The 19,388-nt window shown below is 40.5% G+C and overlaps 1 protein-coding gene across 1 annotated transcript in view; it reads left to right on the forward strand.

Moving 5' to 3' along the window:
* Positions 1–369: 369 nt before the first annotated feature.
* mrc2 (mannose receptor, C type 2) overlaps positions 370–19,388 on the forward strand; it is a 55,265-nt gene continuing 36,246 nt past the window's right edge. Inside the window, exons 1-2 of the mRNA XM_036589863.1 lie at positions 370–572; positions 12,007–12,453. Of these exons, the coding sequence (XP_036445756.1) occupies positions 464–572; positions 12,007–12,453 (556 nt within the window). The 5' untranslated portion in view covers positions 370–463. The remainder of the gene's footprint in view (positions 573–12,006; positions 12,454–19,388) is intronic.

Consider the following 19,388-nt stretch of genomic DNA (forward strand, 5'->3'; position numbering starts at 1 on the left):
CGTGTAAAGAGTGTTTGAGGTGTTATTTCAGTAATTTGGTGCCCACAGTGTGCAGCCCGTTGTGGTGACGTGGGCAGAGGGGAAGCTAAAGTAGGCTAACCGAAGTGCAGCTGCTGCTGAGGCTAATTCAGCTACAGCTTCACATCTCTCTCTCTCTCTCGCTCTCTCTCTCTCTTTCCTCTGAAGCTCATACAGTGTTCACATTTGGTTTGTAAACCGGCGCTATAGCTTCAGATAAACTTATGGTGAACTCCTCACGGTGCGACTTCTGGTTGGAACTGAACGGGTTCAGGAATAAAAACCTACTTGAACGCGCGCGCGCGGGCTCGCGCACACCATTCTCCCCTCTCCGGACACTTAACACTCTCTCTCTCTCTCTGTGTCTCTCTCTCTCTCTGTGTGTCTCTCTCTCCCTCTCTCTCTCTCCACTCTTCAGTCTTGCTTTTCGGCGCTCGCTGCAGCCATGCATCGCCGGGAGAAGCCCGGACCCTCATGGAAAAACCTTCTTCACTTTTGTAGATGCACTTTATATTTATCGCTCCTAAGTCTGCACCCGATGGTCGCGCTCACAGGTAAGAAACCCGCTTCACAAAGACTCTGCAACTTTGTTTTCCTCCCTCACATACACATTAATGCGCGGCCACAGAGGTGCGTGAAGAGCCGATGTACGGCTCGAGTTTGGTTTTGTGCTTTTAGGACGCTGCTTTGACTTGGTTGTGCTGGCAAAGAGGCTTCAGCGATGCTCCGGAATGCTAAAGAAAAGTCCAAAGTTTGAGTGGAACCAGATGTGGAGGGAGAGGGGGGATGGGGAGGGGAGGTGTAAGATTTTTTCACTTTAATGGGCTTTATTGACACGACGGCTTCGCATGCAGTGGTGCCAACGCGATTACAAAGTGATAGACAACGCAGCAGTGTTAACGTGTAGAGCACGATCTTAATAGGCCACTGTAATTTTTGTTAGTCTTGCATGTGTCTCTTCTCATCTGTGTCCATGCACACATTCAAAAAAGTGTTGCTTGATAAAAGAAATCTTAAATAGTTGTGTTGTTTTTACGTAACTGATTTCCGTGAAGTGGACAAGCATGAATTAAAGTACATTTCAATGAATGGAAGGTGTTTCAGTCCCGAAGCTCCATTCAGTGAAATTGCACTGAAATGCTGTAGTTTTGTTCCATCGTTAAAGTTAAAGTCACATAATCTCTGTATATTGAATGCAAATGTGTGGCACAATTACATGAAGTTCGTATAATTTGGCTACTGATTTTGAGGGCATATCAATATAAAATAGGTCCAATAAACTATGGTTACAAAACCCAATCTAGTCCCAAATAACCTGAATAATCTAGAAGCACTAAAAACAGCACCAAATGCTTAGAGGTGGTTAATACTGCAAAATGTGCTATTGTGATTCTTTAGAAAGTTTTTTATGATACACATTGATTTTTTCCAACATGTAATAAGTTAAAACAGACAAGCAGTGCCACATTTTAAAAGTACTATCAAAAACTATGAATCCAATTCAACATTTCACACACTGTGCTGCACTAAATCCTATTAAACATGACATATCCTTTTAATCAAATATGCAGGTTTAAAGTGATTTTAAGTACTGACGATGTCCATTTTATATATAATATGTAATTTATCACGATAACGATAAATACCATCATATTGCCCAGCTCTGCTTATGCGACCGTTGGCTCGTCTTAGCAAAATCCCAACACTGGTGATCCCAACAGAGATGCTGGTGAGAGAGTTTGTTTTCAGAGTCGTGGCCATATTTCATGCTTCCTTTCCACTTTTTTCATGTCTCAGAAGCAGATCCTACCTAAACTTCTGTTTAACTGTAGTAACTTACACGATGCCAAGCTGCAGTCGTTGTGTTTTGTTTCAATTTTACAGCTTTGCTTGATGTTAGTTTCCCTCACGGAAATCCACGAGACAGCCCAGACGGTTTTTACACCTTTGTGGCAACAGCTGTCACGGCTCTATCTTAGGCACATATCTGTGGAAACACGCACAAAAAACTTAAAACCTGACAGAAAATACTTCACAGAGCGTGTTCACAGAATCTTTTCAAGTTTCCCGTTTCTTTAAGCAGCACTGCTTCCTCAGGCTTCAAAGCTAACGTCACTTTTCTCGACGCGTTTGCCAGTCAAAGCAGCCTGAAGGAGTCTGCACAAAGGTAGCGGTACAAAAGCACTGGAAATAGACATTATAAATGAGTGTATATGTCTTCAGAGGTAGACAGAGAGACTGTTTTTGAGAAATAAAGAGGACATTTAAGGTTGTCGGTTTGCAAAGAACAACTACATTCAACCTGAAAATCAGGTAGATCTGAGTGGTATTCATAATGTTCAATATCATTATTTTCCTTATATTTCACAGCATGTTATTAGATTATATTTAAGTTTGAATTTATAAAGGTAAGTAAGGCATGGCCTTTTGCTAAATGTGGTACTTGCTGTGCTTCTTTTGTAATAACACCAAAGATAACCTTAAACTTACTGTAAACTCTAACCAGTCAGAAGCCACATTTCCAATCAGGAAACTTACAGTTCGTATAGTTTAATGTATTCTGAACTGTTCTCTTTAAGCTATTTGAATCTCAGAGCTAGAGATGGCTTAATACCATTTTTTCTTTTTCGATACCTGTGAGGATCAGCTAATATTGTTTCTCTCACCCCTTACCAAGCTGCGAGCCTGCCCAAAGTTTTATTACACACTTCCATAACCAAAGAAAAGCTCCATTAGTTAATGTAGTTAATGAATAATAACCCTTACTATGTAATAAGCCTGGAATGCTAAGGTGTTAAAAACGACAGTGTTATTTTTATAAATTGAGTATAGAGGAGTAGTGTATAATATATAACTATATATAACTAATATATAACTAATATATAACTACTCAAACACTTTACGTCATATACTGGATTAGATAAGATATTTTCCACTCCGATATCTGATTCAGCATTTTAAGCTGATATGCCCATCAATACTGATATGTCCCTTCAAAAAATGACATGCATTGTCACAGTATTGATAGATAGTTAACTTAAAAAAATGACCACTAAAAAAAAATTGCTCACTGGCAGGTCCTGATTCAAATCACCACAACCCTAATGTCCAGGTTAGGCCTGATGATCATGTTAAATCAGAGGACAGTGAGGCCCTTTGTTGTATTTCCATTATGTGGACTGACGGTGATTGGAAACCATGGGAGTTAGACCTGAGGCCATATCCCGATCCAGAAGCTCTGGACCAGCGCCTCTTTTTTTATCATTGTTAACTGAGTCATGTAGTGAAAGCTGATTCTTGATCAGCACTCATTCGCTGAGGCAGTGGGAGTGGAGAAACAAACAGCTGCCAGAATTTCCTGTGTGTTGGTTTTCTGTGTTTACAGAACAAAAGGATCATCTATATAAAACCCTGACTTCTCTCTACCCTCTATTCCTTGTCCCGTCTGTTTTCTTTTTTCTCTCTCTCCTTTTCCCTCAATCCTTTTCCACTCTCACACTGTGCCCTCCACCCCCCACCCCAACATCTGTCATAATAAAACCTTCAGTGAGCTGGTAGCCCAGAAGCAGAACATGAGAAGACCACAGTATAATGCATGACTAAGATCACGCTCCTCACACCAAGGGAGCTGCTGGCCCTCATAGGCCATCCAGCAAACATGATTATTCTGCTTATGTCTGTTATATGGATACTTCTTGTATTTTGTATGTAAGGGTGCAACAAAACACACATTTAAGAATCTGATTTGATACGGTATACAGATGGTACTTTTTGATAAAGCAAAAATATGGAGTGGCTGAAAATGTGCCTTATGTTTTTTTAATGTTAATGCTTCCCGTTTTCAGTTGAATAGAGCATTTAACATGGTGGAATTCCAAAAATTGAAACAAAAGCTGTGCTTTAGAGAGTCTAGATCTAAAGCTTCGGCCACAAGCTAATATGTTAGCCCTAAACTAACACTGTAGCTATAAGCTAACATGTTAGTACTTACTGATAAGATCTTCTTTTAGGTTTAGTAATAGCCACAGAGTGTAGCTACCATACAGTATTATGTCTGTAATATGTGCAGACTAAGTGTTGTAATTCCCTTTAGAACATGTATGTTAGTCAGATGTATTAGGGTGCATGCATGCTTGAGACAGCCAGGACCACCTTTGCAATGCAGCCTTTGCTTTTGCTAGCATGCTCTACTGTTGATGTATAACTGCACAAGGACTAAAAAGTAGCAGCAGGCCAGAAAAAACACGACTAATTATAGAAATAGCTAAAACATCAGGCGATAGTCTTACCAGATGCAGTTTGGATGCTGTTCGGTCCATCAGTTAAATACTCGTCCAAGACTGAAGCATATCGCTTTGTATGTGCAATAAGTTAAAGGTTGTGTTATTGCTTGGGAACGTGAGTGTTGGACTGTAGCTGCAGCAACAAAACCTTTAGCAGCCTTTTACGGTTGTGGGATGTTCCAGAAACATGGCTAATTATCTAAATGACAGGATTCTACTGCAGGCTAAATTGAACGCTGTGTTAAAACCTGCTGCTCTGAATGCTGAAGGTTGCGTGGCAGGAGAGGCCACTGGCATGTTAGCCTTGTTTGGCCAGATAGGCTAGCAGAGATGGCACAGTATCACTTTTTTTCTGATTTGATATTAAAACCTTGAATATTAACACCAATATGATATTTTTTCTGAAAACTTCAAAATGAGCTATATTTAGGCTAACTAAAGCACTTTGCCTAAGTACCATGCTAAAATGATCAAGCAAGTACTTACTACCCTATAAGAAGACAAGTATAGCCAACAATATTAATCACTTACAATTGAAATGTGTGCAAAATTAGACTATTTAATTAGCTACTTGTTCTTAGGATAATGATATGGCTACAATGGCTACATATCATCTGACCTACTTTACTATACTTTCATTTTATGACATCTCAGGATAAGTTTGTTAAAGACTTGGATTTGTTTTTTTCTTTACTCCAATATCTGATTCAGTGTTTGCTGCTAGTATCGGCCCGACACCGATATTAGGTATTGGATCCACAACATCTCCACCAGATAAATTGCATCAGACATAACACTGCCCTGACTTTCTTTCTGATGGTTACAGTGATATCAGAATCACTTGAAACTCCCCACCAATGAGCATCGCAGACTGCTCTCCGTGAGTAGATTCGCCCACACTTTGCTACCGTTGAAGCCAAAAGCAGCATTATGTAAGTGAGCTCTCACTGTGGAGGTTCATATGGCCGTCCACTCAGCCTGCTTTCAGCCAGTATGTCTTGCCAGTGGCCTACACTACAGCAACAGCGCCAGAACCAAGTCAGAGGGCTTTATGCTTCAGGGAACCTTTCATTTTGAATAATGGAATTAAAGCGTAGCACCATTTTTTCCCATTGTATGGGGCCGCAGCCAAATAGTAGGTCAGATTTGACTTATAGGTTTAGATTTTGCATGTAATATCATATACCACAAGAATTAAGTTTAAATAAAGTTCAGCCTATACCTGCAATTGTTCTAGTAAGTTGATTCAATATGGATCAGTAACCTGATGGCGTAGTGTATTAGAGAAATGCATGACTAACAAATTTCTTGTTAATGTGTAATAAATATAGAATGACTTTGTTATAAACAGTAACATACTGTGTTATGACTGGCCAAAAGGCAATAGTGCCTCACAGTGCAACTGTGGTAGGTTATTGCACTGGGATTTCATCATCTAATTCGTCTGCATTTCTATTTGGAATTTCCATTTTATCAATACTATGCAGGAACACCTCCAGATTCAGCGTGACAGTATTAAGATGGTTTGAAGTAAATCGCAAAAATATCCATCCTCTTCATCCGGCTGTAGCTAATTGCTCAGCCTGCAGTGAAAAAAAGCCCTTTGAAGTTTACAAGACGGCTTACGAGACTGCTGTCTTTAAAGGTTCAGTCCGCTGTGATGTAATAAAGGGTATCTGGCTTCCACCAATCACAGCGCTCTCCTCGGTCACGTGACTTGCATTCTGAGCTGAGAGAAGGTGAATTGGGTTCAGCAGGAGAAAAAGGGGTGAAAACACAGATGGAAGGAGTCATCTAATCCACGCCTGTCACAGATTGGGTTTCATTAAATGCAGAATCATTGCCTCATGGAAAGATTCGTCCTAGTTCAAACCTTCTGTTTCAATTTTTTCGACTTGTGTTCTTTCTGCTTTTTTTTCCCAGTTTGGATTTTTCCAAAGGCTCACTACTGCCAGGGCTTTGTCCTAGTTAGGACGCATTTATGGCATCGTAACGTAGCCAGTGTTTGTTGGCCTTCGCTCACAGTTAGCATCCACACTGAAAACACGATGATTCGAAAATGTACATCACTTCCACATGATTGAAATATATACTACATCCAGGCATTTTGCTTTCAGTTCACTCACTTTTGGTAATAACTCTATTGATGTAATATAGTTTAATAATGTGAAAATGATGCACAAAGTCGAATCAAGTAACGTCAGCGAGTCACATTTTTTCAGTGAACAGCGTGGAGAGAGAAGAGGAGGGCAGTGATTATATCTGATTACACTCCCTGAAGCACACACACCACACACACACACACACACACACAGGCTGCCACACGTTTCTCAAAACACACAGACGTGCACTCTAGAGAGTTACGGCTTCACCCCAGCTGGTGGTTCACTCACTCCCATTGTGTGCTTCGGGGCAGCGACTGGGTGAACTGACCGCAGTCTGAACAGACCATTCACTCACAATCAAGAGAGGAAGACAGGAGATATTAGTAGCAAACTGCGGCCTGTTTCAGCTTTGTGCGTGTTTATGGAAAAAGAAAAGCGTTTACAGGTCTACAGCAATCATCATCATCATCATCATCAGCTATGGTATTGAGGTCATGATAATGATGATGACGCATTTTGATGTGGGTGTGTGTTTGTGTGTTAATTGAAGGTGGGTATTGTATTAAGCCTAAGCCTCCTCCACACCCTTATAATCAGGTTTGTTTCAGGTTGTTATTAGAGATCATAATTTTAATATTTGAGTATCTGAAAGGGTTTTTGAATGGATATCTGGTTAACCATGGGAAAGAAGAAAACAACAAAACATTAAGGGAGGGCTATAGGCTTAACCCTTTAGGCCTAAAGTTTTACTACACGCTTCTATAACCTAAGAACAGCTCAGCGAATATGCATTGTAGTCTGTGTAGATAAGCCTGGGATTGAAAGCGGTTGACCAAGTACCCACGCACATCCCTACTACTGTTGCTTTGTCTTGATATTTGATATTGTAGAAAGATGAAGCATGGAAATATGGAAATGAGGCTGCTAACCAATCACACTTTCTTTGTGGGTGGGTGGGGGTGTTTAACCCAGTTTTTCTCCCCAAGTTTGTCATAGCCGATTCTCACCCACTAGCTGGGTCACCCCCCATTTCACAGTCCTACACACCCAGAATCCTGGTCACGGGTGGCTGTGGCATCACCAGGGCTAATGTTTAGACACTGTAACTGGGGAGCCAATCACAGTGTTTTGTACTGTGTGCTGTGAGCATCCTGACCAGTCACAGCATTTTCTGTCGGTCTCATGATGAATCAAGGTGTTTGTGCAGTCCAGCAAAAGTTAAAGCATCCCGTTATTTAACCATGTCACATTTCACCAATGAAAGCTCTGTTGTAGTCACAATATGTGGCAGTGTGATCCTAATACTAATGCACTGTTCATGCCATGCAGCTCTAGTAGTTAGTAGTAATTAGTAGTTACCAAATAATGAAGTAGTTCCTGAATAATAAGTCTTAATTTCTTAGTTTAAGGCCTGCAGTTTAAGGAGTTAACAGCTTTGTTTGTGTGTTTGTTTGTGTGTGAGTGGTATTTATAGACTGCAGTTACTGTAAAACACATTTTCCTTCCGGGAGTTTGTCGTAGGTTTACAGCGGTTCACTGTCCACTGTTTATTCATCTTTACCTCCTCACTTATTTTCTTTCTTTAGGCTTGAGGTCAGTAAGGAGAGCCTGTGTTTGGTTTTGGGTTGGTGCTCCCCTCTCTGCCCACCACTTTCATCACAAACTTCTTTTTTTTTTCTCTTTTTTATCCTTGCCACAGTTTGAAATCACAGCTGTGTTGTTCCTGCTCTCTCTCTCTCTCTCTCTCTCTCTCTCTCTCTCTCTCTCTCTTACTGTCTCTCTCGTTCAGTTCAGTTCAGTTCAACAGTGCTTTATTGTCGTGGTAGTAAAATACACTATTGCCAAAGCAGTTAACAAGAAACACATAAACATAAATAAGAGAAAGGTAATATTATAGATTACAGTAGAACATTAGAAATTAAGTTATTTTTAAGTAATCTTTCTCTCTCGTTATATTTAGCCTTTTTCTCTTTCATTCTTTTCTTCATTCACCATCATTTTCTGCACTCATTTACACTTGTCTGCATTTGTTCTTGCGCTCTGGTACTCGTTCTTTTTCTCACCCTTTCTCTCTCTCAGTGGATCTGTGGTTGTAACTTCACACACACCTCCCACTCCAAGAGAAGGAAAGAGAGAGGGATGAGAGGAAACCATGCTTTTGGGAAGGCTGTTGGTTTTGGCACTCTTTGAGTCTCTTTCTTTCTTTCTCTTTCACTCATCTCTCTCATTTTATCTTTCTCTGTCTCTCATTCTCTCTCTCTTTCTCTCTCATTCTGTCTCTATTCTTTCATTCCTGTTTCTCCTCTCTCCTTCCTTTCTCTTCCTCTTGCTCTTGTTCGGTCTTGTTTTCTTTTTAATTTAATCTTTTTAATCACTTACTTTCTGTCTTTCTCTTTATCTCTCCTTTAGTCATTCTTTCTCTTTCTCTCTGTCTTCCACTGTCATTCTGTCTCTCCTTCTCTCTATACCTTTGTTTCTCTCTCTTACTCTTTTTCTGATCTATTTTTTTGTCATTCTGTCTCTCTCTCTCATTCTGGCTTCATCTCTGTCTCTTGCTTTCTCTGTTTTGATCTTTGTCATTCTCTTTGTCTTTCCCTTTCTCTCTCTCTCTTTCTATCTCTTTCTTTCTTTCTGTCTCACTCTTATTCACTCTCTTTTGTTCTGGCTTTCTTTCTCTCTTTTTGTCTCTCTGTCTCTGTCATTTTGTCTGTATTTCTCTCTCTGTCTTGCTCTCTTTGTCATTTTGTCTCTCTTTCTTTCCGTCTCTCACTGTCATTTTGTCTCTCTTTCTTTGTGTGTGTCTCTCTCTCATTTTGTCTCACTCTCATTTTGTCTCTTTCTTTCTGGCTTTCTCTCTAATTTTGTCTTTCTTTGTCTCTCATTTTGCCTCTCTTTCTTTGTCTCTCTCTCTCTCTCATTTTGTCTCTAATTTTGTCTCTCTTTCTTTCTGTCTCCCTCTTTTTCTCTCTTTTTTTCTCTCTCTCTACCCTTCCAGCCCTGTGACCTCAGTCAAGCTCCAGATCCCCTCTTTTCCCTGTTTTCTGTCTTCCTTCACCTCCTCAGTTCTTGGTCTCTGTATATTCCATGTTGTTAAATAAAGGTTCTTTCAGAGCTCAGTTTACTCTCGGCCTCCAGGTCCCTCCTTCATTTAAGCTGCTGCTGCTCAAAAACGTCCCCAAAGCGAGTGAAAATTGCTGTTGGTTTATTGTAGACGTACGCTTTCATGTGCATTGCAAAAGCTACAGAGCTTCTAATTTCCCAAAGCGTTTTTCTTAGGCTGGTTGTTGGATTTTAGAACTCTGTTATGTATTTAATGTGTTTTGCAGTTTGAATTACGATGGGCTGCAAAGCCAAACCATCAAGTAATAGAGTGTAGATTCAGTCTGAGAAGCGCTGTGTGAATAGCGTCCAACAACTTTGCTGAACATTCACCACAAAATCTTCCACTGTTGGGGGAGAGAAGGCCATGTCAGGTCACAGCTCGGCAGCTTTTATTAACAGCTCGCTCACACACACACACACACACACACACACACAAAAATGACCACCAGGAAATCAAGGTGTTGAATCGGCCATGTGGAAACACTTTTCACTTCTGGGAGAGTGAGTCCACTATTAGGTCCATAACTAAAGGAACCTTTAGTGTGAATTGGGGCGAGTTAAGGCTTGTCTGTTCACTCTCAGTGTGTTGGGATGAGCTGAGCAGCACTTTCTAATACAGATAAGTAAATGCTATTAATCATACAGTGCGCTATTGATTTCCTAGTGTTTCTGGTTTTGATCGTAAGCCACAGAGGACACTAGGGCCTGTATCTGTTATGGATATTGATTGTTTTCCCTTTTCCACATTAACAGCGTTCAGATAACGGTTCTCTATCGGTTTTCTAGTATTGCGCTAGTAACTGCATTCTCGCTTTGTCCTTTCACTCAGTCCATCTCTTTTTTCTCTTTCTCTCTCTCTTACTTTTTCTGTGTCTCATGTCCTTTTCCCTCTCACCACTCTCGTCCTTTCGTCGTCTCATTCTCTCTTTCCGTGTCTCTCTTTTTGTCTCTATCTCTCTTTATGAAATCTCTCTCTCTCATTTTCTTTCTGTGCGTATCTCCATCTCTCCCTCTCTCACTCCCTCACGTTCTCTTTCTCTTTATCTCTCTTGCTCCTATTCAGATTTAAAAGGCTTCGCAGGCCTAAATTTATGAGTAGTTTTTGCCCCCTAGTGACATTTTTCGCTGGTGGAATCTAAATCAACTGGGTTTTTGTAATTAATTTAATCAAATAAAATTTTCCCCTTGTCTGTGTTGTCAGATTAACTAGGCCACTGTTGATTCTCTGTTTATAAAGTGTTGTGACTCTCAGTGTATGAATGTTCTGGCTCTGTTAGGGCTGAATGATTTGGGCAAGATATCTAATTGAATGTTTTGGGATTGAGATTTAAAAAGTGACCCCTTTTTTCAATACCCGCTTTCATCTACTTTTTCTGGCCCAGGGCTTGAACACTAAGCATAGTGTAGCTGACTGCCAGTTAGTTTGTGTTTGTTGCTACTGATTGGTTTGACTCATCCACAAGTGGTTCACAAGCTTTGTATTGTCAGCTGAAGCCGAGGTTACACTACACAACTTTTTCCATGATTTTAGCCCTGATTCTTAGTCTGTGCTCGTTGGCTCAAGTCTGCAGATTTTTGGGTCAGTCGGAGTGGACAGTTGGAGAGAGAATCAAGCAGTGTGTGAGCGGCGCAGACTCAGATTTTGTGCCTCCCGATTGCATTTGATTTTTCCGACTGGACTCTGAGCGTAATCTAGTAGTGTAAATTGGTCAACACTCAATCTGAACAGATTCCTGCAACAGCCAATGAAAACAGGGAGCACAAAAGAAGAAAATACAGCAAGTAAATAAAGAAAAATGGCAAGAAGTCACTCACGTGTGGAGAGAAGCTTTCTAATGAGTGGAGTTTAAGGCATGAGCACAATCGAGTTAATGAACATTTAAAACTCTAAAAAATACCACACTGATCACATTTTTAAATCAGTAACGGAACCTAGTAACGGAAGAACGCGAGAGTTCGCTCGAGTTCAGTGAGTTCGGTTCGGTTTAGCAGCAGCTGAAAAGTTAAGCAGTGTGTGATCCCTAATCGTTTAGTGTGTAATCCCAGTATTTCAGTCGCCCAAAAAAATGTGCAAAAATCTTCCCACTTTAAACTTTTAAGACATGCAGGTGATCATTTAGACCTGCAGCTCTTGTGATTTGAAAATTTCATTCTTTCAAATTGCAAGTTTGATATGAAACCAATTAATCTTGTCGCTCGGGACACTATGTCGAGCTGCTGGTGAGCAATGATGGATGAAAGCGGGGGATTTAGAACCCCCTGCTGTGAAAACAGTTCACAGTTCTGTCCAGTTCTCTGGTTGTACTTAGATAAAATGGACGGCACAACGGCAGCTTTTTGATATTGAATTGTTTTGTACAGCTGGCATGACAAAAAAATTGCATTTACACACAATAAAAAAATGACATGGTTAATGTTAATAATGATTACAGAGGAAAATACATTAATAAAAATAAACTCTCTTTCTCATCTCCCCTTCTTCTCTGTCTCTCTTTTAGCACACACTGCTAAGTCGACTGAGTCGGACACTTTTGCCTTTTACCATGAGGGTGCTCAGGGCTGTTTGGGTGTTCGGGATCACAGTCTTTACCTCTCCTCATCCTGCAATGAAGATGCTCAGCTGTGGAAGTGGGTGACCAGGAACCGCCTCTTCAACCTCGGATCCTCCCTCTGCCTGGGCATTACCGTGGGCAACTTGAGCGGACTGGCCGACCGCTCTCCGCTGGGCATGTTCCGCTGTGACTGGGAGCCCCCCCGGGTACGCTGGTCCTGGAGCTGCAGCAAGTTCCTGGAGTCCCTCAATACGCACCTGCCCAATCCCAAACCACCAGCTACTGACCGCAACGGCTCGGCCACAGTTACCCTGCCTGTCAGACGCCCACCCGACAACCTGCAGTGGAGACTGTACGGGGACGATCAGGACCTCTGCACAAAGACATACCGCGGTAAGACAAGGGTGGGCTGTGTTTCTGGAGGAAAGTGGAGGAGAATGTTTGCGAAATCTGCTTTTGCAGAGCTATCAGTGTGTTTAGCATATTGTGTATTGTTTACTTTGGACCTGAAGCTATGCAGAATCCAAATACAGCCAGTGTAGTTGTGTGACAAAAAAAGTCTTCAACAAAGAATCTTGAATGTTTTGTTGCGTTTACATCTTATTCTGTGCATCACAGCAGAGGTGTTGTAATTAGCATCCTACACCGACATGCAGCCATGTAAACAGCATTGTGGGGATAGTATTACTGGAATAACAGTGGGGTTCCAACCGGTATGCGAGGTGATTATATTAAACGCTATTTTATCCCAAAAGTGTTTCGATTGCATGCTAATGTTTCTAATGATGTGTTCTTGTTGATATTGTACGTGAATGCATACGTGCAGACCTCAACTAAAAGCGTCCAGTGCAAAAAATCTACTTTCAGTTTATACCCTGCTGCAGCTAAAGGCAAAAGTTTTGTCGTACACTGCTGTCATAATGTAAGCAGAGCATCAGAGTTAAGGCTTTTCACAACAAGTACAATTTTTTCATATGGAAAAACAGATGCAATATTTCGCATAGTGGAACCGTCACCCCAAATCTAATGGTCTTATTTTTAATGCTCTGGGAAAACAGGAAGAAGATGGAAGAGGAAGAAAAATTTGCAAAGTAGCGATGATGAATTTATCATTTTTTTCTTTAAGCACTGCAATTAGAAGGCTTATACTGGGTACACCTCAGTCCACAAAAAGACTGGGAATAAACAGACTTTTATTAAAACTGCAACCATGGCAGTGTAGCTGTATTTAGTCAGTCTGATCCACATCCATCCATAAAACCTGACATGCATTTTTGTTTTTTTTAAAAATCGGAAGGTGTGAATAGGCCTTTACGCTGTCCAACAATGTCAGCAATTGACCTATCCATGCTCCACAATTGCGTTCCTCCGTAGTAACCGTTATGACAAGCTTTAGAGAGCTTTGGCAAAAATCCTGTTCAATCCAGTGAGAAATGATGAGATTTAACGTATCTAGCTGGTTGGGTTGTAGCCTACACCACTATCTACTGAAGCAGGGGTGTCCAATCAGTTACATTTTTGCAGTTCATATTTAGTTACTAATACCTTTTTTGTGTTTAATCGCAATGTGTTTCATTGGTGATAACATCTGTACTGCTTTGTGATTGGTCACATCTGACTCCTTGCAGCTTTAGCATTTTATTTCAGGCTAAAGAAAAACCCAAAAAGAGAAGAATAGAGCGTAACAAGTTTCAGGTCCTACGCTGAGTGACGCTGGATTTACTAAGAAGTTCCACTGGAGCTCCCCAAGTTACTCAGTAGCTTTTTGACCTGACACTTTTGTACTTCTATGTAAGTTATTTTTGGGAAGGTGCTTTTACTTCTGCTTGTGTCAGTGTTGTATCCACGTATCAGTGATATCACTAGAGTACTGATCTAGGCTACGCTCATCCGTTCAAGTGTGAGCGGCAGAAAAACAGAGTGAGCATGTAAGCCGTTGTGATGGAGGTCTGCAGCACATCTGGGGATCTTTAGGCCAGGATCTGCTTCTCACTGGCGGATTTGTAGCCAAGGGCAACTCTGAATGCCGCCTGTTTGGCTGCTTGCCAGAGAGACGGCCAGTGAGGAGGCTGGATCATGTTTGTAAACAGTAGAGAGACTCAGCGTCCGACAGCTGTGCAGCAATGCAGCCTGATATTAGAACTTTATCAGCTTTCACTACGTCCATCTCTCTGTCTCTTTCTTATTCTCTCTCTCTCACTGTCTCTCTCTTTCTCTGCCTCTCTCTCAATCTGTCTCTCCACTTTTTGTCTCTTTCTCTCTCTCTACTTTTCACCCATTTTACTTCTCACCAATTATTACTGTGGTTTTGCAGCACATTCAGCTTATGTTACAACATGTTATGTTGAAATTTTATTGTCCGACTTTTTTAACGCTTTGATTTTGGAAAATGCCAAAAAAAACATGGCAAAAATTTAAAGTATGTGTTTCCTTTCCATCAAACAAGAGAAGTGCAGACAGTAGCTTTTCCTCAAATTCAAATTATAATAAAAACTGCTCTTTTACTGACAAACACAAATGTGGTGTAGATTGAAACAATCTGCATGTTCAACAGAATTTCTCCTCTTGTTTCAATGAGCTACAAGAAATATATCATACAAAATTACATTTAACAATAAATGTGACTTCTGAAGGTTAATTCTATCTCATAAAATCTAAACTGATATCATGAACTAAATACCAAAAGTGTAGTCTAGTGAAATGCCGTGCCAGTGTCCAATCGTCCAATGGTCTGCTTGAGAATCACACTGATTCACTCGCCTTTCTGTCCACTGGATTCAGCTTATCTAAGACATGAAGTGAGCTTGTCCAGATGTCTGCCATAAGCTAAGCAATGATGTCAAGGGGTCTGAAGAGAAAATAGCAGATTAAAGTGATTGTAAACACACTGCTCCATTTAAGATTACTTCATTACAAATATGTTGTCGTGATATCATACAGTGTTTGCTGTTTATTGTCTGTCATTAGTTACAATTGTATTACAGCCTTTAAAGGAATAATTTGGCAAAAAAATCAAACACAAATGACCATCTCTTTACTCCAGATGTACTCAGTCAGCCAAGACGTGCCTTCTTTACTTTAACGCTAATGTAGCGAACAAGTAATAGAAGTTTTACCTTGCTAATTAGCGTCTTGCTAACTACGGATTAAATCATCACTTACTTGACTCAAACTGCATTGCTCCCAAGTAGCGCGACCATCCAACTGCCTAAACTCAGCTTTATTTTGACATGTTCACCCTTCTTAAATAAACAATAAACAGTACCTCCTCCTCCCTCTTACTTACCAGTCTAGAAGAAGTGTTGCGACTTTAGCATCAAACTTCTTCCCTTTACTCCCTTTACTTAAGTCACTTATTCTCTGCAGTTTCTTGCTGGGAGCGGGCATTCTACTTCTTCAACCTCTCATGTTGGACTGATGGCAGACTCGATGCTACAGTGACTCACTGTCACCTTTTGAGGTACAAAGTGGTATTACAAGACATGGCGGGCCTTAGACGAGCTGATCAGCATGCTAACTTCAGTGGATATCTCTGCAACACAGTACATTGGTGTCTTTGACATAACATCAAAACTTCTTTCTTCACATTCTGTTGATACCTTTAGTTAATTTTTGGCAAGTTTTCAACTAAAAATGCTTTCCACAGCCGTGGCCATCTGACTGCCTGAAGGATTTGCCTTTTCCGTAGCCTCCAAGCAAGCAGTTCACATGTTTCATGTGATTGTTTACATGATTGTCTGCTTCTATTTGATGGTGGTTCCCAACTTTGATAAAGAAAATTATCCTCGCTTTCTCTGGGTGGGTGTGATGGCTTTTTCCCATCACTCAACACAATACTGGGCAACATGGGTGTGTTGAGCTGTCCGATAACTTTGCCTTAATCGCCGTTTAAAACGATGCTATGGCTTTTTTTATGTGTCTCACAAAAAGCATGTGATAGCCTTCACCGTCCCAGCTTGGTAGCGTTCTGTAATTGGGGGAGACCTAGCTAGCAGGTGGGACATTGGACATGACAAAATTAAGGGGGGAAAATTGGGTCCAATTCTGCAATTTCTGACACTGTATGACATTCTGTTAGCTATAAAATGGACCAAAGCACAAGATTCAGGCTGCTACTACCGTCTTTAGCTATGTGTCTGACATACCTTTGGCTTTTTTAGGTATGTGGAAAATTGTCCAAATAAGGTTTTTGTCATTGTTCAGTTAACATCTCAGCACTGTGTCAGTGTTCCAGAATTACATCTTCGTGTCCCGAGTGAGAAAGCTGTAACCGAGCTCACAGACTGAGCTCAGTATTCTAGGGACAGTCCGTGTGGTTTAACTACAGCCAGCGAAAGTCTGAGGGCTGGTACACTCTTTTTCCTGAATGTCTCAGCCAGCACAGATTTTTTTTAAATAACGACACATTTTTTTGTGTTATCGCTGTTTTAACACGCTTTTTTTCAGGACATGAGAACAAAGCATATCTCTGACTTAGACATTTGAAACACACTGTCTGTGTTTTGATACTGTATGACATAAAAATGTGCAATATGGCAAAAAATATAGCATCACGATACTTCACTTTCATGATGCGCCATATATATCACAATCTTTAGTTTTTCTGTGCAGTTGGAGTGGACAAAGTGCAGCAGAATAGTTGTGTCACATTAAAAAATCATTTGCTTGCAGAAATAGTCTATTTAAGAAGGAACAGGAAAATCAAACATACCTGTTAATGTGCAGTTTATGTAGTTACTATTACGCTGGTTATCATTATTGTATAGGCTCTCTATAATCTTTAGAATTGTGCATATTGTGAGGTTATTTATCACAATAATGATAACATATTATATTGGCCACCTCTGCTGTTATTAAGCCTATCATCATTATTATATAATCTCCTGACCGCAGTTATTTGAGCTGATTGCAGTTGTTATTTACACACAGTCGTTGCCTTTACGTACGCAACATGTATATGTCACAACGAACAGAATGTGAATGGGCTGCATTTGCGTCCGTTGAGGCATGCACGTGTAAATAGAAGAACGCAGAAACCACATTTATTGAGACGGGTCAGGGGGTTTATTGGAGTTAAAGTTAGGAGCCACTTTAGTCTTGTACATTAGAGATCCCTGTTAAAGAATCATGATTATTGATTGTATCATGACAGGCCTGTTATCTATAAAAATGAACCAAAGTGTGTCACCCTTTGTCTGTACTTTTATCCCGTTTTATAGACAACAGTACATCATACAGTGTCAGAAACCACATATGCAAGCAGGAATGCACGATAATATTGGTTTCATATCCGTAAGGGAAGATAATTGCTTGAAATTGTAGACAGATGCTTAGATTGGACCAATATTTCAAACCAATATTTGATTATGTGTGCTATACTCTGGAGCAGAATGTTTAGCCAATCTGCATTTTATTAATTTTTACTGCATTTATAATGTATAGAAATGAATGTAACATTTCTCTATAATGCTAATCCAGTTTGATTCCCCAGTTTCAACACTTTATTAGAAATCCTATATTGATGCGTTCCTGTAAGCAAGTCTTTTTGAGATTATTAAACAACTCAACACATTTTGGAGCATGTGTGATGATTTAAGGTTGAATGTTGTTAATCTGGCATTTATAAGCTTCCATTACTCGTTGGCTACGTCAGCCTCATAGTTCCAGTGCAAAAACTAAAGAAGCAAGTCATGTCTGGCTGACTGACTTTATATGGGCTGAAGGGAAAACTGAGTAAATTAGAATTTTTGCCAGACTGAAAGGCAACAAAGTGGTTGTGTTGAAAGTAGTGCAGAATTGAGGCTGACCTAAACTGGATTAAAGATGATGTGTTGTTTTTAACACAGCTGTCTTCTTTCTCTGCTCGTCTGTGATTCTTGTCATCTTTGTCATAGTGAGGCAGCAGCAGTGAAGTGTACTCCAACCTGAGGAGATGCCACTAACGTTACTCACTCCGTGTGTCTGAGTGTGTGCGTGTGTGGTTTTAATAGGAGTGTCGTACTTTTCCACAGACGAGTGACAGTCAGTGGAACAGCAGAACACTCTGTCTTTCATTCTCTCACTTTCTCTCCCATATTCACATTCACATAGTCTCAAAGTTCTCCACTGCACTCTCTCTCTCTGTGTCTCGCTCTCTGTGTTTCTCTCTCTCATGCTTTCTCTCTCGTTTTCACCCTCTCTCTCTTTATGTGTGTGTATATATAAATATATATATATATATATATATATATATATATATATAAAAGTGAGAGAAAGAATAAGAGAAGAGAGATGAGGAGGAGTATAAAGTATAAACTAAGATAAAAGAGAGAAAAAAGTGCAAGTCTCTCTGTTTCTCTCCATCTCTCTCTCTGTCTTGCACTTTTTCTGTCCCCTTTCTCTCTTTTATCTGAGTCTTTATATTCCTCCTCATCTCTCTTCTCTTATTCTTTCTCTCACTTTCTCTGTTTCTCTCTCTTCCTTTTTTTCCTCTCTCTTTCTTTGTCTCTCTCTCTCTCTCTCTCTCTGTCTCTCTGTCTCTCTCTCTCTCTTTCTCTCTCTCTGTTTTCGTTTTATTTCTTTCTACTTTTTTTGCTTACTTTTTCTCTCTGGTTTCCTCTCTCTCTCTCTTTCTCTCTCTCTCTCTCTCTCTCTCTCTCTCTCTCTTTTTCTGTGTCTCTGTGTATCTCTCTGTCTCACTCTCTGTCCATATTTCTCTCCATCTCTCTTCTTTCTTTCTGTCCCTTCTCCCTCTTTCTCTCCGTTGCTCCTCCTTCGGAATGTGGCTGTTGCTATAGAAACCGCCGGGCATCCCATTTGACTGTAGAGATTAACTTCGGTCAATAGCGAGTAAAGAGAGCGACGGGAGAAGGAGGGAAAGAGGGAGAGAGAGAGAAAGAGAAAGAGTTTGTGTGGGGTGATGGAATATGCCTGTGCACATTTACCCAAAAGCGAGTCATTCCTGGAAAAGACAGAGATCATTGCTCAAAACCGTTCTATAGTTACAGTAGTGCGCAGCAGCCAAAGCCGCTCAGGCAGACAGATGCGTCCTGAGAGGCTCTCTTTTAATAAACATGCTCTTTTGTCATATCATTGACTGAAGTTATGCCTTTCTTGGCTTAGTCTGTCGCTGTTGTTTACCGAGTCAGAACAGCCAAATGTGTCCAGTAATGATTTCTGTGTTGGTGTAGCAACAGCAGTTGAGTGTTTTTGGCCTCCTCTGAACAGGCTTTTTGCCAAGCTGAACAAGACTGAGAACTAGGCATGAGTATTTTAACCACTTCTGCTTCTCAGACATCCAGAGTTTAATGGAACAGTATTTGAACATCTCAACAAGGAACAGTTAAATA

Source organism: Colossoma macropomum, unplaced genomic scaffold (assembly GCF_904425465.1).
Source record: "Colossoma macropomum unplaced genomic scaffold, Colossoma_macropomum, whole genome shotgun sequence".
NCBI classification, from domain to species: Eukaryota; Metazoa; Chordata; class Actinopteri; order Characiformes; family Serrasalmidae; genus Colossoma; species Colossoma macropomum.